Consider the following 27,984-nt stretch of genomic DNA (forward strand, 5'->3'; position numbering starts at 1 on the left):
TCACAAACACAAAATAGAAGATTTTGCATACCATATTTTCTGACTCCGGTGCTATTCTTCCATTGAGGATTTGTAGTGTCTCAATCTTATTTTGTTCTTTACAACTGTCATCCAACAAATCATTGGCTGCTAAAATCCAGAGCTGGGATCTTGTTAATTTTGGATATGGGCTCTCACATTTCATATGCACAGTTTCAAAACAGAATTTCATGACACATATCCAGATATGATATCCCTTGCATACCAGGTTTCTGATGCTCAGGATAAGGATACATATAAAATCATAATACTGTAGTATCAATGTCATGGTTTCATATCATAATACTGTAGTATCAATGTCATGGTTTCATATCATAATACTGTAGTATCAATGTCATGGCTTCATATCATAATACTGTAGTATCAATGTCATGGCTTCATATCATAATACTGTAATATCAATGTCATGGTTTCATATCATAATACTGTAGTATCAATGTCATGGTTTCATATCATAATACTGTAGTATCAATGTCATGGCTTCATATCATAATATTGTAGTATCAATGTCATGGTTTCATATTGTGTGACCTAAATCAATCACCTAATTGTAGCTCTAGCATTGTACATGTATTGTTAGAGACATACGTGATAATGCTCGTTTGGGATCTCAACGTGTAATGTAATAACAAGTAAAGATAAATATCTAAAGCTAGGTTCCAGAAATGTGTTCCTCCAGAAGTATTATATTCACCTATTAGAGAGAGCGTGTGTGTGTGTGTGTGTGTGTGTGTGTGTGTGTGTGTGTGTGTGTGTGTGTGTGTGTGTGTGTGTGTGTGTGTGTGTGTGTGTGTGTGTGTGTGTGTGTGTGTGTGCTTGTTGGATAAAACCTTGGACTGAATTCTTCAACTTTCAGACCTTCAGGCTTTATTCCTGCAATGGCATCAGGAACATCATCTAACAGTCACATTCTCAGGAATTTTTTGAATAATAAAAAGCTCATCATGGGTCATTTTCTTCAGAATGATGACGTTTACTTGGAACAAAAATAACAATTTCTACAAAAAAATATTCATACATAGATTTGTTTGATTTGGATAGGTTATACTCTCTCTCTTTGCTTCATGATTTCCATGCGACAATTGATTCTCCACCACAAGCTACTGAAACATCAACTCTGGTAAAAAAAACACACAAAAAAGGTTTACTTTTTCTCCACTTTTCAGTTCAATGATTGTTCCAGGAAACAAATAAACTATGCAGCAAAGTAAGGAAACATGAATTTGAGAGTAAGATAAACTTGGCATTAGTAGGCCTCAGCAGTGATTACAGCCATCTCTGTTCAGAAAGCAAGTTGGGTAAGTGCAGTATTTCAGTGAGAACAAACTTAGATGTACGACAATACAATTCGCTCTAAACTTTTCTAAGATGGTGATTTTGTTTTTTTGGTATAAGTTCTTTCAGTACTGGCATTCATAGAGAGGAACTCTCTCTGTCTCATCATGGCGAAGGTGACAGGGGGGCTGGAGCCCTCAAACACTCTCCCAGAATGCAACAGCACAGTTAGACTGAGCTAAGCACTGCGAATGGCGGATCCCAAAAATGTAGCCAGGTGTATTCCAGCTGTCCCGGGTGTAGCTCAGCAAGCAGTGACTTGTCTAAGCAGGGCGTTGGCTAGAAGGCAACTCAGCATGGCAACCAGGCTGAGGTAGGAGGCAGAGGCACCGCTGCAGCCCCTCTCTCCCTCACAGAGCAGCTGCTCACACAGCAGGCCCTTGTACTCTGGCAGACACAGACACTTCTGGTTCTGGAAGCAGGTGCCTCCATTCTGGCACAGCAGCATGTCGTCGTCGCAGACGTTGGCTACGAGGGGAGACAGGGAGGAGATGGAGAGTAAGGAGGTAGGAAACTAAGTGGCCCGCTGAATGCCTCAAGCCTAGAAACAATACAGGATACTCTGGTTCTGGCAACACTTACTGTACATTAACAAGACACCTGTTCTGACCTTACCTGTACAGTTCAAATGTTCTCTTGAATTAGTGATTATACAGTAAAGTTTGCTAGATTGTTACACAACCTTGCAAAGGACTCATGGCTCTCACACACACACACACACACACACACACACACACACACACACACACACACACACACACACACACACACACACACACACACACACACACACACACACACACACACTCCTTACGGGAGCAGCCTTGTCTCCAGCTGTATCCAGGCAGGCAGTCCTCGCACTTCGTCCCAGTGGAGCCATCCCTACACTGGCAGTACCCTGTCTCGTTGCAGCGGGCGTGGAAGGACCCCAGCTGGTTACAGTTACACTCTGCACAAAGGGATTAACAAGACATTGCTGTTTTAGTGGGTAGAAATACAGCACAGCACATCTAAATAAGCCAAGTGCTCATCAATCTAGTTGAAACAGCAGTGTCACTAGCCCCGGTCACATAGACCTACATCAACATAAACATGTCAGTGGTATTATACTGCCCATTCTATGCACGTTTAATCATTTTACATGAAGGAACATTGTGTTTTACTCCATGACACATCTCTCAGCCTGAGGAAACTTTGACAGCCTTTGACAGCCTGAGGAAACTTTGACAGCCTGAGGAAACTGACAGCCTGAGGCATTGCTTTACCATTTCTCTGTAATATTACAGTATATTACTTTAGTACATGTATTATTACTTTAGTACAAGGTAGGACAGGGTCGTCTTCATTCGCAACCAAACAGAAGGAAATGGACTGAAACGGGGGAATTTGTCAAGTAAGAAAAGTGCCTGATTTTGATTCCATTGCAAAATGTAGAATGTCCAATAGATCACAACAGTACTAACAGTATTGCTGTTGTGTATGATAGATCCTCCAGTAGGTGTCAGTGTGCCATTGTGTCATTCTTGCTCGGCACTGTGCATTACTTTGTGTAGTGATACTGTATTTATGTAGTAAAATGTTAATCAAGGGTTTATAAAGGGGCTGAAAAGTGTATACTTTCATAGACTATTTATTATGAGTATATATATATAAATCAGTAATAAATCATTCAACCTCATTGGTTGAATTTGTGTAATTGTAATTTTCTTGGTTTACAAATCATTTGTTTATAAATACACCTGAATGTTGCATGCTGTTTAAAATTGTCGACAGTTACATTTAATTTAGACACTGGCTGTATTCTTTAGTCTTTATTTTTTCATATTACCTATGATAAATGGGGAGTCGAATAGGATGCATGGCAATGGGCTCCACCAACACAGTTCTAATATAGATGTGAAAGGAGCATTTAAAGTTTACTTAACAACGTAACAGTTAACAACTTTAGACAGGGTACCTTCATGTATTGTTACATATGCTGCTTTACAAACATTGTATGCCGATTAATTTAGAGCCAGCAGGTGTAATTGTAATTCCTAATATTTTAGGCTACTATGGTATGAATCGCAATGTTTTCAACCTTTTCTGAATAAATGATTAGCTAGCTATAATGATTCTATTTAGCTGTTATAGGCTCAAAGGATCATGCTTTAATACTCTTGACCTGCAAGGGGTCATACAGGAGACATCACAGATTTGCAGGTGATTAGTAGGGATTGAAGGTAATACACAATGATACATCTGTCTTGTTTTGCCTTTATCAAACATTTTCCACTGTGCATATCATTGTGTAATGTACATTAAGGAACTGATGAGAGGTCCTGACCTATACAAACGTTGTCATCGTCCAGCTCGGCAGAGATATTCCGGAAGTATCCCAGTCGACAGTGCTGACAGTTCTGCCCCCTAGTGTTGTGTTTGCAGCTGACACAAGTCACGATGTTGATAAAGTCAATATAACTGCAGCGGTTCGAGTGGCCATAGCACTCACAGTCTGACAAGGGGAAAGAGCGGAGTAGGGTTAGTGGAGGAGGAGGAGGAGGAGGAATAGTCCTATTCAAACAATTCAAACTCAGAGGTAGCACTCAAAGTTATTCACTCTACACTCTTAGAAAAATGTTTCCAAACGGGTTATTTGGCTGTCCCCATAGGATAACCCTTTTTGGTTCCATGTAGAACCCCTTTGGGTTCCATGTAGAACCCACTGTGGAAAGGGTTCTATATGCAACCCAAAAGGGTTCTACCTGGAACTAAAAAAAAGTTATTCAAAGGGTTCACCTATGGGGACAGCCGAAGAACCCTTCAAGGTTCTAGATAGCAAATGTATTTCTAAGTGTACAACTTAACTGTTTCACTCATTATACAAAAGCCAAATGGATAAGACATAGCAGGATCCATAGGCCTGAATTATGCTGAGTTCAGAAACCACTTCCTGACTTTGTGGCCCCATGGGAAATCCATTGATTTCCCATGGGGCCATGGGGCCACAATAAGTGAAAATCTGCATTATTTAACCAGCTAACGATCCGGCCTCAATACTGTACATTGATTTACAGAGGTGTAACGTAATTAATGGTAGCGCAAATACACCAAATAAGTTGTTTCAATTTTGTTTGCATTACAGTCTCGATCAATTGATTGTCATAATGGAGCTTATTATGCATTAGCAGTTTGTTCCATTATACTACAAGAAGCTAAATAATGCTACATTTACAAGGAGATTTAGATTATGGTTTAGTTGTTTAATCAGGCATCATGTTACATCTCTTTGTTTAGATGGGAATCATTATTGACACATTATTTTGAAGATGCTGCTGGTGCAATATGAAGACCTGCTGTGCCACAGAGTAGAGCAGTGGGACGGGGACGGGGGGGGGGCAAGAACACCTTATCAAATATGAATGGGCCAATTACCCTACAATTTGTTGAAAGAATGGCCACTGTCTCACAAATGAATCCACAGTTCAAACAGACATCCACACTAATCACATTACGCAATCAGTGGAAACATAGACGCTATAGGTTGTGAGATTTCATTAAGTTCACAATAAAAAGGAACGACAGTATTACTAAAATGAAACGGAAATTAGTTGCTTACCTTATGAAACAAACAGAACACCAAAATGCAACAAAGAAACAACAAACGATGAATGAATGAAGGAAAAGAATTGGCAAACTTTGGCCATTTTTCCACAGTTGTCTTGTCCAAACAGATCTAATGCGGGAAATTATTTCTTACCTTGAAACTGGACGTATGCAATCTTAGACTGGCTGTTTTTGGACCCACCAGGAATCAACAGTTTGACAACCGCTTGAGAAATAAAGCATATATTTAACTGAGTTATAGCTAATACTAACATGCCCATGTGAACACGCCTCTACTACGTAGTCGCTGAAATATAATGACCACTAAAATCTAAATGTCTGCCAAACACAAGAGGTTACGACCTGCTAATAGTGAGTCACTGTCAGACATCTCACAGGATTCACAGACAAAGACAGCATACAATCCATCAATAGTTATCAACCATGTAAATCTACCCATTAACACAAAGCATTGTGCATTACAGCGGTCAGTAATTAACAAAGGATAGCTATTTACTGCTCTACCAGAACAACATCTCATTCCCAAACAGACAATCCACCTCACCAGCAGTAAGAGGCCTTACTAGGGATGTGTATATTAGGGAACGCAATGGAAAAAAACGTGTAACGTGTAACTGTTTTCTTCAGTTTTAGTGCCTAATGAACACCACCCTGAAGTGATAGTAATCACCGTCCAAAGTTAGTTTTCAATACTGGTTCATCTACAGCTGATGAGTGGAGTCTAAGTGGTGACAGAATCACCCACACAATATTATGTGGCCCATTCTGTAACATGTCAACAACAAAAATACATTAGGTTTCATACACACACACACACACACACACACACACACACACACACACACACACACACACACACACACACACACACACACACACACACACACACACACACACACACACACACACACACACACACACACACACACACTACTCCTAATGCATGTTAGCAGCCTGGTGAGTCAATAGCCTCATGAAACCATGGATCAGGTATCTTACTGGGACATGGGCTCAGCCCAAAAAATGTCTCAATGCTTTTCTACTCTTATTTTGTCCATCAATTATCTATTTGCACTCTGACCCCCCAGTGGGGATGTTTTCCTATAGCAACCAGGCGACTAACACGTCAACTTCAACCCCATTGCTGAGTCACCGTGAGTGGGTTCAGGGAATTCAAAATGGATGGTTACCGACACCGCTACAAACTGACATGCTAATGATAGCAGAATTAGCATACAGTACAAACACTACTAGACTACTGTTGATCAATATACCTTTTGTTGTCTCTTTCTTTTTCACCTTCCCTTTGCCTTCCCATTTGGCTTCAGTTTTGGGGGTAACTATGTACACCAGAGAGATTGTGAGAGATCAGAATAAATAGCAACTTCAAACTGTTTACTCATTCTTTATTAGTGTTGAATGAACCTTTAGGTATTATCCCCCCAACTATTTGAGGAAGCCATTAAGGCAACACCCTGTATGAAGGTCATAACACCTTACTGACACGACTGCATATTAGCAGCATATAGACTGCATACACAACTGCATATTAGAGTATCATTTTATTCATTCTAAATGTGGTTCCTTCAATATTTGCAGTGTTACCATTTACTGATGGAATATGCATAAACTTATAAATGGAAGAAAAAATATATATCACAATGTACCTGTTTCCTGTTTAACATTTTCTTCTTTATTTTCCCCTTTCTCACTATCCCCAGTATCAGGAGCAGGATCACCTGAATCGGGAGCTGGATCACCTGAATCAGGAGCTGGATCAAATGAGTCAGGAGCTTGATCACTTGTGTCAGCAGATGGGGTTGCTGAAGATGAGTCTGGAGCTGTAGTAACTACATCAGGTGCCTGGATAGGATCATCAGATGTTAAGGTATCTGTGTCAGGAGATGGGGTTGCTGAAGATGAGTCTGGACCTGTAGTAACTACATCAGGTGCCTGGATAGGATCATCAGATGTTAAGGTATCTGTGTCAGGGGATGGGGTTGCTGAAGATGAGTCTGGACCTGTAGTAACTACATCAGGTGCCTGGATAGGATCATCAGATGTTAAGGTATCTGTGTCAGGGGATGGAACAGCTGCATCAACCAGTGCCCGGGAAAGAGGTTCAGGTGCTGAAGTAACAGTGTCGGGAGGTGGAGGAACTGCTCCTGGTATTGAAATAGCTCCAACAGATGTTGAGATAAGTCCATCAGATGCTGAAGTAGCCACGTCAGAGGTGAGTGTATCTCCATTAGATGCTGGAATAAATGTAGCAGATACTGAGGTATCAGCATCAGGTGCAGAGGTAAATCCATGTCTTAGTGGTGTTACTATATCAGTTACTGTGTCCGATGCCAGAAAGGACACCAGATGTCCAAGTCAATTCATCAGATGCTGAAGTAAGTTGTGGTAAATATGTCAGATGTTGGAGTCACTGTGTAAAATGTTGTAGTACTGGTGTCAGATGTTGTGGGACTGGTGTCAGATGTTGTGGGACTGGTGTCAGATGCTGTGGGACTGGTGTCAGATGCTGTGGGACTGGTGTCAGAAGTCACTGTGTAAGAAGTTGTCATTGTGCTGTCTAGTGTTTGAGTAAATCCATCTGATGTTGGAATGGTTGCATCAAATGTGACGTCAGCTGCTTCAGATGATTGAGTAACTGCAATTGTGTACAGAAAAATCACGAGTTGTCAAGATGGCATATTAACCACTATATCTATAATATATTGATGTTGGCTCGCTGGCATTGTCCAGTGACATTGCCAACTGTTCCCCCATTTCAGTCAGTATCAGTAGAAATGGAATACCCCATGCCCTGATATCATCACTTCCATTGCATCTGCCCTGTGGCCCAACCTCAGGCACAGTGTTCTGTGCCGCCATCCTGTTATGGTTTCATGTATGTATCTATCTCCACGGGCTCCATAATTTTGCCTGTTTTGGTCTCCCTTACCATGACCGGTCTTCTCTCGGCTTGTGAAATATTTAGCAGCTGTTCATTCAATTGTTATTCAGAAATAGATCAGAAATGCTTGAGCTTTGACCCCCAGCACAGTAATGCTGGCTCAACCTTGTGCTCCAGAAAGAGATGATGTTACACAATGATAGCGTATTTCATGATTTATCGCCCCTGGCTGTTGATTGTGTCCAGTGGCAGCACTTTCCCTGTACGGTGTGAGGTATAGCACCGGCTGGGCGGGCAGCACACAATGCACCGGTGGATGCACACAATGCACCCACCGGTGGATGCACACAATGCACCCACCGGTGGATATAATCAGACCCTTGCTAAGCAGGAGGAAGGTGCTAAGGGGGCAACAAACAGAATGGCCATTTGATTTAAAAGTAAAATGCCACAAAGCACTTTGGTGTCGTTTTTATTGCAGGTGATTGGAAACGTTCTGTTGCATTCTCTTTCCTATCAAACATTCCCAAGGGAATCAAAGTAGCTACATTCATCTGTGTTCTAGAAATCCCTGGGATAAGATCAACATGCTGCCAGTTCCTGAGAAATAGTGAGCCTGCTGGGTATTTAATCTTCCAAACAAGAGAGTAGAAAACACCTGGCCAACTTCTCACCTTCAGTATTTACAAACTGTCACTGTCAAAATAGACAAAAAACAGCGTAGAATGATAGAGTTACCTTATCATCATTGGTCCTGTCAAAGTATGCATTCCATACTCTCCAAACTCCCCTATTCACTCCCACTGTCTCTTTATATCTGGGGGTTACAAATGTGGGCTCTGTACAGTGAGTAAAAAAAACAAGCCTCTGTTCTAATACTCACCCAGCGTCTGAGGGACACAACTAAGTGTAAGCTAGTAGCTGACACAAGACAGGAACCCCTGAAGTGTAAATACCCTAGCACATGGAGATGTTAACAGAGCAGCATCATGGCCCACATACCGTATCGTGCCTTAAGGACTACTTTAGCCCAGTAATCATGTTTAATCTCTTTACCCCAGTGCAACCTACGGGGAGATTAAGGCACTCTATGGCTTCCAGCAGTCATGATCCACACTGAACGAGGTTAATGGGTGTAAATAGGGGGTCTACAGGCTTCTTTGAGTTCTCTGACAAACAGTGAGGATTTCTGAATCTCTTGCCTGTCACTCTTACACATCTGTTTCAAGTGAGGCGTGTTTCGCTATCCTTATAGTCCCAAACATTTGTAAAATGTACTAAATGATAAGTCATAGAAAAATCTGTGACTATCAGTAGGTCCAAGGTGGATGCTTTGCAAGAATAGTCTAACCAATATTCACACTTTTGGATCTATAAACAATATCAAAAAGACATTTACAGAAAAAAGGTGTCAAAGCTAATGTAGTTTAAGGGTGTAAGGTCAGAGGTCAGGGATTCCTCCGGTGTATCTGGGTACTTACCTTTCGGCTGCGCATTCACTGTGGTTGTGGGGGGTGTTACCTCCAGGGGTGGCGAGGTCACTGTGTTTAAGGATGGACTATCTGTCTGGTCGGGACTGGCAGAGACTGGCACAGTGGCTGGTATAGTGGATGTTTGGTCAGTTGCCACAAGCAACACTTGAGGGAGTAATTGGAGAGCATTTATTGAGCCAGTAATGAGGTAGTTAGGTTGAGAGGTTTATTGTGTATTCATAAGGCAGGTATTCTTTCATTAACTTCAACAGCCACACACCAATGCTCTCCAGATGTTGTCTAACATCATATTACAACTGCAATCCTAGTGTTTGCCTAGTGAGACTAAAAGTATCCCGACTAAAATACTTTGAATTCATATACAGTTTGAGGTGATCATACTCTATACTACTACTACTACTACGAGACGTGTGTTCATCTCACTAGTTTCCCACCTGGTGTGTCAGCGAGGGAGTCCCTGAGCTGCGTGCTGGATGTGGGACCCACCACAGCTGTTACTGTGTCAGTGATGCTGCTGGTGTCTAATTGGCACAGAAGATGATGGGGGTCATACAGTGTCTCGTAAGGGTCTGACATTTTGAAGTATTCTAACAATGAACGCTATGCTTCTAACTAAAGGTACATTGGCTGAGAGACAGAAATACAAGCACACACACAAATTAATGAACGCACATATAAAACACACACGTACATGCATGCAAACATGCCTACACACACAATATTGGTTTCTTTGCGCTTGGCCTATAACCAAATCATGTTTTTATTATCCCCTATGTCCGATATTTCAAATCATACTAATATTATGCGTCAACGTCAACATGGTTCAGGTATAGCACTAAGCGTGGAGTCTCCCTGTAGTGTAGTGAGACGTGGCAGAGAGGAGCGACTCGCCCTCCTCCTGTAGATGGGCGCATTGTGATTCAGTGGGGCGCACTTGGAACAGTGGGAGCATTCCTGCTGTCTGGCATGCTGATGTTTTATTAACGCAGAATCCCTCCCCAGTGGTTGATCATTAGCACATGGCCAAAAGGACACACTCTCAATTCAATCTTTACTTAAAAAGAGGCCCAATTATCAGCCGGGAAGAGTTAATACACACTGGGCACCAGGCACAAGCGCATATCATTAAGGAAATGTTTGTGCATGTACTTTGGGACAACTGCTGGAGCATATCTTAATAGCATCCATGTGGGGAATTCAATTCTGTTCCGCTTTCGTATGATCTGTATTTACATATCTGAATACTACTGTAAAGTTAGTTGTTGGAAGGATTGGACCAAGGTGCAGCATGGAAGGCGTTCATCCTATTTATTAATGTGAACCAGCAGCAAAACAAATAAAGAGTAACAAAACAAACGTGCAGCTTTGTAGGGCTTAAAAGCAACAATACAAAATCAAGATCCCACAAACAACAGGTGGGAAAAGGCTGCCTAAATATGATCCCCAATCAGAGACAACGATAGACAGCTGCCTCTGATTGGGAACCATACCAGGCCAACATTGAAAATAAAAAACTAGACTACCCACCCTAGTCACACCCTGACCTAACCAAAATAGAGAAATAAAAGGTTCTCTAAGGTCAGGGCGGCAGAGTAGCCTAGTGGTTAGAGCGTTGGACTAGTAACCGAAAGGTTGCAAATTCGAATCCCCGAGCTGACAAGGTACAAATCTGTCGTTCTGCCCCTGAACAGGCAGTTAACCCACTGTTCCTAGGCCGTCATTGAAAATAAGAATTAGTTCTTAACTGACTTGCCTAGTTAAATAAAGGTAAAATAAAAGTGCGTGACAACTACGTGCCAAGAACAACATTATGGCTTCGTTAGGGTGGGGTATTATTGACAAATGGCCGTGCTGAAATCATATGTCTGCTGGAGGTGAATTTACCTGTGGTAAACTATCTGGGCTACATGGGACTCACACGTATGTGGAGCAGAGCTAGGTACTGAGGCAAGTCACAATTCATATGTACTGCAGCTGTGGGGTAACACTTACTATCTGCCTCAATGGACAACCAGTTTAGAGAATAATGTTACCAGAGAAGATCTGTTCTCTGAATGACATCCCTAGATCATATATTACTCTCAGCCTCTTGATGGTGGAGTTACACTGACGTGTCTGTGTGTGCTTGCGTGTGTGGGTGTGTGCTTGAAGGAGATGTAAATGAACACCACTACAATGTGCCATTGGTTGAATTTGTCATCGGTCATCCATAAATGCAATGAATTTCACCTTGTACATACAGTGCATTCGGAAAGTATTCAGACCCCTTGACATTTACCAGCCTTATTCTAAAAGTGAGAAAAACAATTCCTCTGCAATCTACACACAGTACCCAATAATGACGAAGTGGAAACAGGGTTTTTAGAAATGTTTGCATATTAATTCAAAATTAAAAACAGAAATACCTTATTTACATAAGTATTCAGACCCTTTGCTATGAGACTCGAAATTGAGCTCAGGTGCATCCTGTTTCCATTGAGCTGGCCACCTGGCCAAACTGAGCAATCGGAGGAGAAGGGCCTTGGTCAGGGAGGTGACCAAGAACCCGATGGTCACTCTGACAGAGTTCTAGAGTTCCTCTGTGGAGATGGGAGAATCTTCCAGAAGGACAACAATCTCCGCAGCACTCCACCATTCAGGCATTTATGGTAGAGTGGCCAGATGGAAGCCACTCCTCAGTAAAATGCAAATGATAGAACTGCTTGGAGTTTGCCAAAAGGCATCTAAAGACTCTCAGAACATGAGAAACAAGATTCTCTGGTCTCATGAAACAATATTGAACTCTTTGGCTTGAATGCCAAGTGTCACGTCTGGAGCCTGGCACCATCCCTACAGTGAAGCATGGTAGTGGCAGCGTCATACTGTGGGGATGTTTTTCAGCGGCAGGGACTGGGAGACTAGTCAGGATCGAGGGAAAGATTAACAGAGCAAAGTACAGAGAGAGATCCTTGATGAAAACCTGCTCAAGAGCACTCAGGACCTCAGACTGGGGAGAAGGATCACCTTCCAACTGGACAAAGACCCTAAGCACACAGCCAAGACAACGCAGGAGTGGCTTCGGGACAAGTCTCAATGTCCTTGAGTGGCCCAGCCAGAGCCCAAACTTGAACCCGATCGATCATCTCTGGAGAGACCTGATAATAGCTGTGCAGCAAGCAACACTCCCCATCCAACCTGACAGAGCTTGAGAGGATCTGCAGAGAAGAATGGTAGAAACTCCCCAAATACATGTGTGCCAAGCTTGTAGCGTCATACTCAAGAAGACTCAATGCTGTAATCGCTGCCAAAGGTGCTTCAACAAAGTACTGAGTAAATGGTCTGAATACTTATGTAAATGTTATATTATCGTTTTTTAATTTTTAATAAATTAGTAAACATTTCCAAAAACCTGTTTTTGCTTTGTCATTATGGGGTATTCTGTGTAGTTTTAGAATAAGGCTGTAACGTAACAAAATGTGGGAAAAGTCCAGGGGTCTGAATACTTTCCAAAAGGCACTGTATTGTATAGTAAATCCTATCACAACCGTCTTGTGATTGTTTTATAGTATTAATATCTAAAAAGATTGTCCTTGGTGGGGAATGTATTGTACAGTATGCACTATTTGTGGTGAGAATGGAGGGATATAAATATTCATCACTCATCCCTCCATCATTCCAACCTTTCTCCCTCCCAGAGACAGGGAAAGATTCTGTCATCGTGAGGAATCTCACCTTGGAGAACAACGCCGCTGTGATACAGGGATCATGTGTGGAATTAATATGATGTAGAATGATACAGCCATCCTCTGTTATACCCTATCTTTAATCACCTTTAATCCTATGGTTGGGACTGACTACACACCTGGAATTGATAGGAACCCCACCAAGATCTGTATTCACAAAGCGTCTCAGAGCAGGACTGCTGATCTAGGATCAGGACCTCCCCTGTTCATAATCTTATTCATTATTTCTTAAAAGTCTAAGCCGTTGGGGGTGGTCATACTATGGATCATTTAGCTATTTGATTAAAATTTTAGGGCCCCTTTAGGTATAAAATATATATATTGAATTTGGCCTTTACTACTATAGCCCAGAGAAACGCTTTGAATAAAACATTCATAACAGTCAAAAAATAAATAATAAGAAACAAGGTTTTGAAGTGTTTGTCTTATATCTAGGAGATATAAGACAGCTCAGGAAATATATTTACACTACCGTTCAACAGTTTGGAGCCACTTAGAAATGTCCTTGTTTTTAAAATAACATCAAATTCATCAGAAATACCGTGTAGACATTGTTAATGTTGTAAATAACTATTGTAGCTGGAAACGGCAGATTCTTTATGGAATATCTACGTAGACGTGCAGAGGCCCATTATCAGCAACCATCACTCCTGTGTTCCAATGGCACGTTGTGTTAGCTAATCCAAGTTTATAATTTTAAAAGTCTCAACGTCAACAGTGAAGAGGCGACTCTGGGATGCTGGCCTTCGAGGCAGAGTTGCAAAGAAAAAGCCATATCTCAGACTGGCCAATAAAAAGAAAAGATTAAGATTGGCAAAAGAACACAGACACTGGACAGAGGAACTCTGCCTAGAAGGCCAGCATCCCGGAGTCGCCCCTTCACTGTTGACGTTGAGACTGGTGTTTTACGGGTACTATTTAATGAAGCTGCCAGTTGAGGACTTGTGAGGCGTCTGTTTCTCAAACTAGACACTCTAATGTACTTATCCTTTTGCTCAGTTGTGCCTCCCACTCCTCTTTCTATTGTGGTTAGTGCCAGTTTGCGCTGTTCTGTGAAGGGAGAAGTACACAGCGTTGAACGAGATCTTCAGTTTCTTGGCAATTTCTCACATGGAATAGTCTTCATGTCTCAGAACAAGTATAGACTGACAAGTGTCAGAAGAAAGTTCTTTGTTTCTGGCCATTTTGAGCCTGTAATCGAACCCACAAATGCCGATGCTCCAGAGATACTCAACTAGTCTAAAGAAGGCCAGTTTTATTGCTTCTTTAATCAGTACAACAGTTTTCAGCTGTGCTAACATAATTGCAAAAGGGTTTTCTATTCAATTAGCCTTTTAAAATGATACACTTGGATTAGCTAACACAACGTGGCATTGGAACACATGAGTGATGGTTGCTGATAATGGGCCTCTGTACCCCTATGCAGATATTCCATGAAAAAAAATTGCAGTTTCCAGCTACAATAGTCATTTACAACATGAACAATGTCTACACCGCATTTCTGATCAATTTGATGTTATTTTAAAGGACAAATTATTATTTTTCTTTCAAAAACAAGGACATTTCTAAGTGATATACACACATGCATACTGTATATTTTTTACACATATTTAAACCCTTTTTTGGGTAGGCACAAAACGACCTTCTATCACGTTTCAGGTAAGACCCAAGTGCAGACTGTGTTGAAGAAACAATGTTTATTACAACAACAGGGGCAGGCAAACGACAGGTCAAGGCAGGCAGGGGTCGATAATCCAGAGTAGGGGCAAAGGCACCAGACGGCAGGAAGGCTCAGGGGCAGGCAGAGAGGTCAGGCAGGCTGGCTCAGAGTTAGGACAGGCAATGGTCAAAACCATAAGGGCGAGAAGAGAGACTAGGGAAAAGTCTAAATACCCAGGGAATAAGTGGGGAAGATGGGCCACACCTGGAGGGGTGTGGAGACAAGCACAAGGACAGGTGAAACAGATCAGGACGTGACACCTTCATCCTTTAAAACTGGTTCCGGTTACCTTCAGACGACTCCCGTGACACTTGTGGAAAACGGATACCAACATCGTGAGAGCCTCCCCTTTCCATAGAGTGGTCATAATAGTTTGTAGGTGAAACCATTCGGACGCTACATATGTTTTCATGAGAAGGTCGCATTTTCGGGATGTCTCATGGAATGACAAAACACCTCTAGCTCTGCCACCATTCACCGCAGATGCGGAAGTGAGATTTTGGCGGATGCAGGTCTCTCTAGTTCAAACTGACAGATTTTAACGGGGACTTTTTTTATTATGTTACTTACACGCAATTGACTCTAGATTTTATAATACAAATAATCCAAACTGTTCATAGATCAGCCCTCCAAGTCAAGAAAACGCTGCCTTTGTACTTTAACAAACAAGTGAGAATTGTCGAATGAACAAGCATGTCGAATTAATTTGGAGAAAAAAATATGACTGCCAAGCATCGTAGGTGGATGTAGAGTAGAATCTACTCTCATGCCATTAATTTTGAGCAAATTCATAATCGTCTACTGGGTACAGATGTAGTCTTTTAATTTGATCACTATTTTGTTGCTGATAATTTTCCTGCACAGCAGGAAATGCAAACTTGTAGTCTATTTATCAACCTCTACAAAATATGTCCATTATAATCCACATAATAATCCACATTTCCTGTTGTTGCAGGATACGTTTTCTGCTGTAGCAAACTGGCTCAAACCATATGAAATCTCCCTCTGATCCTTTAACTTATTGTGTACATAATGTTGCTGCTACTGTCTCTTATGACTGAAAATAACTTCTGGACATCAGAAAAGCGATTACTCACCGCGGACTGGAAGAATCGTTTTCCTTTAACGAGTCTGACGAGAAGGATATCTTGCTTTCACCCAGATCCACGCCTTTTGCGTGAAACTGTAACATCTTATGTTTCACCGCAACGTGGCTGAACGAAGAAATGGACAATATGGAGCTGGCTGGATTTTCCATGCACCGGCAGAACAGTGATGCTACCTCTGGTAAGACGAGGGGCGGGGGTGTGTGTCTATTTGTCAATAACAGCTGGTGTGCGATGTCTAATATTAAAGAAGTCTCAAGGTATTGCTCGCCTGAGGTAGAGTACCTTATGATAAGCTGTAGACCACACTATCTACCAAGAGAGTTCTCATCTTTATTATTCGTACCCATCTATTTACCACCACAAAGCGAAGCTGGCGCTAAGACAGCTCTCAACCAACTCCTATAAGGCCATAAGCAAAATAGATAATGCTCATCCAGAAGCGGCGCTCCTAGTGGCCTGGGAACTTTAATGCAGGCAAACTTAAATACGTTTTACCAAATTTTTACCAGCATGTCACTTGTGCAACCAGGGAAGTAGAAGAAAAATCCTAGACCACCTTTACTCCACACACAGAGATGCAAACAAAGCTCTACCCCGTCCTCCATTTGGCAAATCTGACCACAATTCTATCCTCCTGATTTCTGCTTACAAGCAAAAACTAAAGCAGGAAGTACCAGTGACTCGCTCAATATGGAAGTGGTCAGATGACGCAGATGCTACACTACAGGACTGTTTTGCTAGCACAGACTGGTATATGTCCAATGGCATTGAGGAATACACCACCTCAGTCATCGGCTTCATCAATAAGTGCATCAATGACGTCGTCCCCACAGTGACTGTATGTACATACCCCAAACAGAAGCCATGGATTACAGGCAACCTCCACATCGAGCTAAAGGCTAGAGCTGCCGCTTTCAAGGAGCGGGAGACTAATCCGGGCGCTTATAAGAAATCCCGCTATTCCCTCAGACGAACCATCAAGCAAGCAAAAAGCGTCAATACAGGATTAAGATTGAATCCTACTACACCAGCTCTGACGCTCGTCGGATGTGGCAGGGCTTGAAAACTATTACTGACTACAAAGGGAAACCCAGACATGAGCTGCCCAGTGACGCGAGCCCACCAGATGAGCTAAATGCCTTTAATGTTTGCTTCGAGGCAAGCAACACTGAAGCATGCACAAAAGCACCAGCTGTTCTGGATGACTGTGTGATAACGATCTCGGTAGCCGATGTGAACAAAACCTTTAAACAGGTCAACATTCACAAAGCCGCTGGGCCAGACGGATTACCAGGACGTGTACTCAAAGCATGCGCGGACCAACTGTCAAGTGTCTTCACTGACATTTTCAACCTCTCCTTGACAGAGTCTGTAATGCCTACATGTTTCAAGCAGACCACCATAGTCCTTGTGCCCAAGGAAGCGAAGCCATAGTCCCTGTGCCCAAGGAAGCGAAGGTAACCTGCCTAAATTATTACCGCCCCATGGCACTCATGTCGGTAGCCATGAAGTGCTTTGAGAGACTGGTCATGGCTCACATCAACATCATCCTCCCGGACACCCTAGACTCACACCAATTGCAACTGGATCCTGGACTTCCTGATGGGCTGCCCCCAGGTGGTAAGAGTAGGGGGTCCCTCAGGGGTGTGTACTTAGTCCACTCCTGTATTCCCTGTTCACCCACGACTGCGCGGCCAAACATGACTCCAACACCATCATTAAGTTTGCTGACGACACAACAGTGGTAGGCCTGATCACCGACAACATAGAGACAGCCTATAGGGAGGAGGTCAGAGAACTGGCAGTGTGGTGCCAGGACAACAACCTCTCCCTCAATGTAAGCAAGACAAAGGAGATGATCGTGGACTACAGGAAAAGGCGGGCCGAACAGGCCCCCAATACATTGACGGGGCTGTAGTGGAGCGGGTCGGGAGTTTCAAGTTCCTTGCTGTTCACGTCACCACGAACTATCATGGTCCAAACATACCAAGACAGTCATGAAGAGGGTACGACAAAACCTTTTCCCCCTCAGGAGACTGTAAAGACTTGGCATAGGCCCCCAGATCCTCCAAAGGTTCTACAGCTGCACCATTGAAAGCATCCTGACCGGTTGCATCCCCGCCTGGTATGGCAACTGCCACGGCATCTGACCGTAAGTCGATACAGAGGGTAGTGCGAACGGCCTAGTACATCACTGGGACCAAGCTTCCTGCCATCCAGGACCTATATAATAGGCGGTGTCAGAGGAAAGCCCATAAAATGTCAGAGACTCCAGACTGTTTTCTCTGCTACTGCATGGCAAGTGGCACCGGAGCGCCAAGTCTAGGAACAAAAGGCTCCTCAACAGCTTCTACCCCCAAGCCATTAGACTGCTGAACAATTCATAAAAATCGCCAAGGGACAATTTACATTGACATACCCCACCCCCCCCTCTTGTACACTGCTGCTACTCACTGTTTGTTTGTTACCTATGCATAGTCACCCCACCTACATGTACAGATTACCTCAACTAGCCTGTACCCTTGCACTCTGACTCGGTACCGGTGCCCCCTGTATATAGCCTCGTTATTGTTATTGTGTTCCTTTTTATTATTACTTTTTATTTTAGCCTACTTGGTAAATATGTTCTTCTTCTTGAACTGCACTGTTGGTTAAGGGCTTGTAAGTAAGCGTTTCACGGTAAAGTCTACACTTGTTGTAATCGGCGCATGTGACAAATAAAGTTTGATTTGATTTGTGTCACCACAGAGAAAGGTATCAGAGCAAGGTGCTTAAAAATAAACATGGATTACCTTTCCTCTTGAGTATTGATATTGAGCATATTCCATAATTCATCAGGACAGATGGGGGGAGACATGACCAGGGCCGGATTAAGAAATCTTTGGACCCCAAGGCTTTGTTTTTTTTATAGCCCCAAAACACCAAACTGTGTGTTTTTCCAGTAATTGTATTTTGAAATCTGCAAAAGGCAAACCAACAGCCGCAACCAACAATAGAAATATATATCCTTTACATTTTTTGTTTTCCGGCCTCTTCGGCCCCCCACTGGCCTCGGCTTTAGCCCCGGTACCTCTGCGTTAATGTACATGTCTATAGGTTTCCAATTATGAAATTAAAAAATGACTAATTTCCTCCCATGAGCTTAGAATAGTTCAAGCTATCATGAACATTTTAAACATCTCATAGTACAACTATGAGTCCTTGACATTAGAAAGACCCCTTTCAGTGAAAGCTAAATGGACAACTGACCCTGAAGTTCTCCACTGTTAACACCATATCCCTTTCCCAATGGACAGTAGCGTAATCACAGTACAGTATCCTGTCCTATGCTGTTCCCATGGGGATTGTCCTTAGACTTTACTACACTCTCCAAACTAGCCTAGAATTTCTCTATTTTCAGACAGCTAAACTAAAAGATTTCATCTGGGCAAGTGTATTGTGGAATTTTACATTTTCACTTGTGAGGTTTTGAAGTCACTACTGACAGGGAACACACGCTGTAAAAACTCTCACACTCAGCGCCTGTGAGGTTTTGTCACTTCACGGCAGTAGACAGAGCCATAAGGTGGTTCCAATCTACTGAGCCGCACGCACGCGCACGCGCACGCACACACACATCATCAGAAATCACTAGGCCTGTGTCCAGCCTGACATTATGGGAGATCCAGTTCTATGGAAGTATAATTCAGCACAAATTCTCTCTCACACGCACACACAGAAAAGAATGCATACAAATACAAACAGAAATGTGCATGAATGCAAACCATCACACACAAACACACACATACCGACACGCACAGAAATTATTTATTACAAATAACGACATCTTTACTCCTCTGATGACACAACACACATGCAGATATGAATATGTTCTATTCTTTCCAGTATGCTATGCATCACAAACTACTGTAGTGGGGTTGGTAAAAATTATGTGTGAGATATACAACACTCATACTCAACCAGCCACTTTACTACTACAAACTAAATGACCAAGATTCATCAACTCCTCTCTTCTCCTTTGCCTTTGTGCTACGTCAACACTATAGTATACTTCCCTTTCAGCTTTGCAGTACTACACATTTCCTGGTCATCAGGAATGCACCGGGGACACATTCTACTGTATGTGCTGCTTTAGTAAATGTACTCTGGTTTAAAAGTCAATAGGAGGCAGGAGGTTGATGAGCTCTCAGGCTATCTGCGTCTGAAATGGCACCTTGTGTCTGTCATATACACGAGTTATAATAAGTGCGCTTAAATGGAACATAATTGCTTTTTTAATGCGATTTTCTCTCAACGCGTAGTCTGATCTTGAACAAGCATGAGAATAGCATGCTACTCACCTCACTATTCGTTGGGGGAGGAGATCAAAGAAATGAAAGTGTGTCTACAGATACACTGTATTCTGACCTTGACTTAAATTCCCTCACAGCTCCACCACCTTTACACACGATGAAATTATGAATAAGGTCGAGCAACCTGTTGGTTCCAAGTGGAACATCATCTACATTATTTTTTCTGATAGAAATAACACCATTCTCCATTCACTGTATTTTACAACTTGATAAGAGCTATTAATAAGACCTAGGTAAATGAGTCATCTGTTTGGATAAGGGGATTGAACATTTAGTGACAATTGTTTTAGATATATTTGACCATATGATCACTGGTGACAAATGTGAAACCAGTCACATGGTGGCAAACTGAAGCATATCAACATGTCACCATTTCCACAGTGAAGTTTATAAAATGCTGGCCTTATAATTTATGAAATGTGAAATGTGGAGACCCAAGCAATAGGCTTCTGTAGCCTATCGCAAATGACAGTGTAGCACCAAACCTACCAAGTTGATTCATGAGTTTTTATAAAATCACCAGACTTTTCACTGTATTTAAAAAAAAATACTATCCATTATCGGTAGCCACCATCAGTTATACCAACGTACATTTATAACTGTCACTGACTTTAGTGTTAGTTTCCTTACATTTTGCATCATTCTATTACATGGTTAGTTTACCTTTCCTTCCTCTGTCACGTTTGTGTGGTTGTTCCTGAGGATCGCTAGCAATAGTGGCTAACATATTACAAGTTGTGCAATAAAATGAAACATTCTAACCTATTTGAGTCATTATGGAACGCAGACCATACATAGCAGTTTAAACATGGATCCTGGTGCACGGCTCACAACGACTGGACCGTTGTCATCACAGTTCCATGATTAGTGAGGATTATTAGGGTAGATTTATAGGACTACCATTCAGCCCCTATTGTATGCTTTCTCCACGACCAATAATTCATGGACTGAACAATTGAATATGGCAGCTTTCAGGATGAATCAAACCACTGTATTTTTGATTTACCAATATATTTAGTGCATAAAGGCTCTCCAAATGTATTTATTTTTCATTCATAAATATTTTGAAATGTACCAATTGGTGCTGAAAGGAGAGGAATATGCATTTAGTGCTACATGGTTTCCTCTTATTGATCCGTAATATTCTGAAATGTTTTCCTGTATATTTTCTAACTAAGGTAGACTACCCCATATTAAATGGATGGATTTAGATAAATGTACTGAAAACCTTATTGAATGAAAACTCCACTAGAAATTATATTGGGAGGTTTTCAGCAGTTTAATTAAATTCATTCAGAGCACGCAAGGGAACCACTCCTGCAAAGCCTGTTACGCAGCTACAAAAGGTACGTCTGAATACCAACTTCTGAGAAGTGCGTAGAAAAGGCATACATTTCCTAAGTCTGTAATCGGGCCCATAGTGCACTAATTTTTACCAGGGCCCATATGGTTCTGTAGTAGTAGTGCACTATATAGGCAATATAGGGAATAGGGTGCCATTTCGGATGCAGCCTATGTTCCTTTTAGACAGGCACTCTGCCTGGCTGTCAGACACTCCAACCATAGTTGCTCTCCCACCTTCTATACTAGTGGTAAATGTGGGCAGTTGGTCTGTGGGTGGATTGGCTGTAGTTGCCAACGCAGGTGTGGTTGTTGGCGGGGGCTGGACTGTTGTGGGGGCTGAGAGGGCACAACACCAAGAAGGTAGAGAGAAAATCAAATTATATCAACAAATGCACTAACATGGGAATATCCGGATCATGGATATACCATCAAATAACCCATTATGTGATTCCGCTTGCCACAGACACATGTACAGAGCCATCACTTGTTTGGCCGTTGTGGAGAACACCTTGCTTTCACAATATGGTTATTCCACCACAGCTGTGGCTGTACAGCATCTCTTATACAGATGTACGATCTTAATTTGGAAAAACTTTCCTGCAACACAGGAAATATAAAACTTATAGTGCATCTGAGGTTTAAAAAGGCTTCTGAAGTTAAATTTCCACTTTGAAATTTCAGACTTGATTTTCCCTTACAAAAAATGTATCAACCCCTACAAAAATGTCCATTAATTATGATCCATATAATAATTTACATTTCCTGTTGCTGCAGCATTATTGTCCTGCTGTGGCAAACTGGTTTAAATTAAGATCTTACATCGTTAGGTCTGCACAGAACCCACATGCACTCACAGTCCCTCTCACACCATGTCCTTGGCTAGCCCTCATCTACAAAACCTGTTACACTGAAACACTTTGAAGCCCCTCCCCCCCATTTGAATTATAGACCGGCACTGAGGGATATAAAACTGTGGAAAAATGTGTTGGGAGTGTGATCATCATGATTACCATGAAGGGACCCACCACAACACCAGAGTGGAGGGACATAAATGATAGACAATAAATATGATTTTTTTAAAGTATGGCATACGAACAGAGAATGAAAAAGAAACGATAACAAGCTCTATCCCGTTTGATTAGGATTGTTACTTACTGCCAAGAGTCCCAGCAGCCTCACCTGACAGACAGACAGACAGACAGACAGACAGACAGACAGACAGACAGACAGACAGAGAAAGAGAGAGAGTGAGAGAAACAAATGGAGATTTACTCATTTATTTTTGAGAATAAGTGTCTTTATTTATATATTTTTATTTTTAAAGAGATGAAGGCTTTTCAGCTTTCAGTGCTTAATGTACAGAACATCAGGCACCAAATCTGTCATTGGAAGCGGCAAGCCCCCTTTCCCACTGTAGTTTGTGAGTAAAGAATAGGGTGCTTCTGCATACAGTGTCAGTGTACATCTGTAGAATTCCTCAAGAAAAAGGACTTCTCTCTTGTGAAATGTGACAGCTTCGGCTGCACCACTCTGTGGCTGTATAGAGCAGATGGCCCAAATAATTTTTCAGCCATTACTTCATCCATCAAGTAACGTGCCTGGTACAGTATTTTTGGTATAATATGATGTTTGAAGTGTACAGCTGTCAGCTACGTACAGGTATTGGGGGATCCGTTGGGGGTGGGTAGGTAGGATCCAGGTTTCCATGACTTGGCTTTGAAGCCCCTCTCACAGCGAGTGCAGTCCTGGCCCGTCGTATTGTGCTCACAGTCACACTGCAGGCTGCCCTCCCGAAAGGTGCACTGGCCAGCATGGAGGTTACACTTACACCTATGGCAAGATGGGGGGGGGTAAAGAGTATGATTTATAACACATTGTTAATTTATTGTGGGCTCAAAGATGAGAGAGAGAGACAGAGAGAGAGACAGAGAGAGAGAGAGAGAGAGAGAGAGAGAGAGAGAGAGAGAGAACAAGAGATAAAACGTTCTTGAAGATCGTGATTGACAATCAGCAGTATGCATTTGCATGTTTTATAAGTGGCAAGAGCTAAATCTTTCAGGGAAACAGAATCAAATAAATAGATAAGAAAATAAAAAGTATCAGGTCAAACAACATTTCCTGATCTCGAGAAATTACTAGGCCATTTACATCCAAATCATTTTTTGAAGGGGTAAGATTGAGATGGCGAGAGAGGTGGCAAGCAGGATAGCATGGTAATGGTGACATTTGAATAACAATAATAATCAGATGAGGGAGTCACTTCCAATATAAAGTGTTCCACTCTGGTGAGCCGACCACCCTTCATTTGCATGAAATATTCATAGGACGGACCTCCACACCTCCACAAGGATTTGTATTTTTGTATTTTATTACGGTTCACCATTAGCTGCTGCCTTGCAGCAGCGACTCTTCCTGTGTTCCAAACAAGATTAAGGCAATTACATACAAAATAAAACAGTACATCACATAACACATTATTACACACTACTCAACCACAGCATCTCTACAATACAACACATTATTACACACTACTCTACCACAACATATCTACAATACAACACATTATTACACACTACTCTACCACAACATATCTACAATACAACACATTATTACACACTACTCTACAACAACATATCTACAATACAACACATTATTACACACTACTCAACCACAACATATCTACAATACAACACATTATTACACACTACTCTACCACAACATCTCTACAATACAACACATTATTACACACTACTCTACCACAACATATCTACAATACAACACATTATTACACACTACTCTACCACAACATATCTACAATACAACACATTATTACACACTACTCTACCACAACATCTCTACAATACAACACATTATTACACACTACTCTACCACAACATATCTACAATACAACACATTATTACACACTACTCTACCACAACATATCTACAATACAACACATTATTACACACTACTCTACCACAACATATCTACAATACAACACATTATTACACACTACTCTACCACAACATATCTACAATACAACACATTATTACACACTACTCTACCACAACATATCTACAATACAACACATTAATACACACTACTCTACCACAACATATCTACAATACAACACATTATTACACACTACTCTACCACAACATATCTACAATACAACACATTATTTATTACACACTACTCTACCACAACATATCTACAATACAACACATTATTACACACTACTCTACCACAGCATATCTACAATACAACACATTATTACACACTACTCTACCACAACATATCTACAATACAACACATTATTACACACTACTCTACCACTACATATCTACAATACAACACATTATTACACACTACTCTACCACTACATATCTACAATACAACACATTACTTATTACACACTACTCTACCACAACATATCTACAATACAACACATTATTACACACTACTCTACCACAACATATCTACAATACAACACATTATTACACACTACTCTACCACTACATATCTACAATACAACACATTACTTATTACACACTACTCTACCACAACATATCTACAATACAACACATTATTACACACTACCAGGTGTAGTTTTATATGTTTTTTTGGTCTCTGATTTTACTGCTTACATGAGTTACTTGATGTGGAATAGTTACTTGATGTGGAATAGAGTTCCATATAGCCATGGCTCTGTGTAAGTACTGTGCATTCCCCATGGTCTGGACTTTGGGACTGTGTAGAGACCTCTGGTGGCATGTCTTGTGGGTTATGCATGGGTGTCTGAGCAGTGTGCTAGTAGTTTAAACTGCAAGACAAGTAGTGATGCAGGAAAGATTGACATGCATAATGATGTTAGCTCTCCATGAACATTTAAGGGCCAGCCGTGCTGCTTCTGTCGGTAACAGGCTGATTGGTTGGCAGTTTGAGCCAGTTTGAGCCAGTAAAGGGTGGTTTACTATTCTTGGGTCCCAGATATCTCGTCTCCTCGCCTCTCTTTGCCTACTCATCTCCTCTGATCTACACTTACTGTGCCCTATAGCTAGCTAGACTTCCATTGAAAAACCTGATTGAGATTACAGTGAACTTCCTGAACTCTCCAAAGGATTGCTCTTTGTCTGTAGATGTCCAGCAAACACAACGACATTGTGTCAACATTGTCCAACAACAAACCATACTGTTATAGGCATACAAAACATTTATTCTGAATCTTCTCAATCAATTCTGGGTGAAAATACAGTAGAATCAGAATGTGTTATTTGGTACTTAGCATATCCAAAAACTGCCACTTTGATACCATGAAGATGTCCAGTCGTGGACAAAAGTTTTGAGAATGAGACAAATATTAATTTTCACAGTCTACTGCCTCAGTTTATATGATGGCAATTTGCATGTACTCCAGAATGTTATGAAGAGTGATCAGATGAATTGCAATTCATTGCAAAGTCCCTATTTGCCATGCAAATGAACCGTATCCCCAAAAAACATTTCCGCTGCATTTCAGGCCTGCCACAAAAGGATCAGCTGACATCATGTCAGTGATTCTCTCGTTAACACAGGTGTGTGTTGACGAGGACAAGGCTGGAGATCACTCTGTAATGCTGATTGAGTCCGAATAACAGACTGGAAGCTTCAAAAGGAGGGTGGTGCTTGGACCTTTTCGGGTGCGTTTTAATCAGTGAATATGTCATCACACTGTCTTCAACATTCGCCTAAAATGACATACCCAAATTTAACTGCCTGTAGCTCAGGACCTGAAGCAAGGATATGCATATTATATATACCATTTGAAAGGATAAACTTTGAAGTTTGTGTAAATTAGAAATGAATGAAGGAGAATAACACATTTGATCTGGTAAAAGATAATACAAACAAAAAAAACACGGGATTTCGTATTTTTTTCTGTTCCATTATCTTGGAAATGCAAGAGAAAGGCCATAATATAATATTTCAGTTTAGGCGCAATTTAGATTTTGGACACTAGATGGCAGCAGTGTGTGTGTAAAGTTTCAGATTGATCCAGTGAAGAGTTGCAATACTGTACAGTATTTTGTATCAAGTCTGCACAAATGTGCCGAATTGGTCAATTGATACATATTCAAGTACATAACAATAGAGAACATACAAAACTGATATGCTAATAAAAAATGTAACTTTACACACTCCCAGGAATGTCATACATGATGGATCATTAGCTTATACACTAATTTTCACACATCTAGATGGCCGGGCGGGGTAGGTATGGAGCCAGAAACAGGGGTTCAAACTGTTGAACACAGTTCCTACATTTGAATATAACATTTATTTTATCAAACAAAACTATGCTACATTTTTATCTCTTGGACTCTCAGGATGACAAATCAGAGCAAGAATGCTGAATGTATTACTGAAAAGTACATTATTTACCTTCGGAGGTCAATGTATCAAACCAGTTGCTGTGATAAGTTATCTTTTGTTGTGCACTCTCCTCAAACAATAGCATAGTATTTTGTTCACTGTAAGAGCTACTGTAAATTGGGCCGCGTAGATAGATTAACAAGAATTTAAGCTTTCTGCCCATTTAAGACATGTCTATGTCCTGGAAAGTTTGCTGTTACTTACAATGTCATTCTGATAATGGGTTTCCAGCATGCATACAAAGAAGGGCATTCTACGAGTATGGTCTTAGCATAAACAACAGATTATTGGTTAAAGAGTATGGATGACAGGAAGTTAGTTGGTGTACTGTTGCTAGATTTCAGTGCTGCTTTTGATGTAATTGATCATGAACTGTTACTAGGTCAACTCAAATGTTATGGTTTTAAGTCTGCAGCTCTATCCTGGATGGAAAGCTATCTATCCTGGAGATGGCAAAAAGTGTTCTTTAATGGTAGCTTTTCAAACAGTAAATATATACACTGTGGTGTTCCTCAAGGAAGTTTCCTAGGCCCACTTCTCTACTCTATCTTTACTGATGATTTACATTCAGTAATGAATAAAGCAAGAGTGGTCATGTATGCTGATGACTCTAGCATCAGAATGTAATGAGCTAACATATGTACTGAGCAGTGAACTAAGAATGGTGTCTGAGTGGGTTGATATGAACAAATTGGTTTTGAACATTTCTAAAACTAAATGTATTGTATTTGGTTCAAGATATATGCTTGCTGATGATCCCCAATTGAATTTGCTGATGAATAGAACGTATGTAGAGCACGTGAAAAAACTAAACTACTGGGCGTCATTGTTTGACGCAGTTTAATCATGGTCAGAACACATAGACACTATTATTATTAAGATGGGTAAGGGAATTGCTGTTACAAGAAAATGTTCAGAGTATGTAACATCTATGACTCTGAATCAGGTGA

General features: G+C 41.3%; 1 protein-coding gene across 3 annotated transcripts in view; it reads right to left on the minus strand.

Moving 5' to 3' along the window:
* Positions 1 to 886: 886 nt before the first annotated feature.
* The window catches only part of LOC115111318 (netrin-G2-like), a 69,321-nt gene continuing 42,223 nt past the window's right edge, over positions 887 to 27,984 (minus strand). The window contains exons 4-8 of one of the 3 annotated variants that reach the window (XM_029637242.2): positions 23,280 to 23,452; positions 22,778 to 22,801; positions 3,701 to 3,868; positions 2,189 to 2,323; positions 887 to 1,842 (exon numbers count right to left, since the gene is read on the minus strand). In XM_029637242.2, coding sequence (XP_029493102.1) covers positions 1,619 to 1,842; positions 2,189 to 2,323; positions 3,701 to 3,868; positions 22,778 to 22,801; positions 23,280 to 23,452 — 724 coding nt within the window. In that variant the 3' untranslated portion in view covers positions 887 to 1,618. Of the gene's footprint in view, positions 1,843 to 2,188; positions 2,324 to 3,700; positions 9,520 to 9,809; positions 9,897 to 22,777; positions 22,802 to 23,279; positions 23,453 to 27,984 lie in introns of those variants that run through there. The other 2 variants (XR_010461467.1, XM_029637243.2) reach the window with 2 other exon arrangements.

Source organism: Oncorhynchus nerka, linkage group LG27 (genome assembly GCF_034236695.1).
Source record: "Oncorhynchus nerka isolate Pitt River linkage group LG27, Oner_Uvic_2.0, whole genome shotgun sequence".
NCBI lineage: Eukaryota > Metazoa > Chordata > Actinopteri > Salmoniformes > Salmonidae > Oncorhynchus > Oncorhynchus nerka.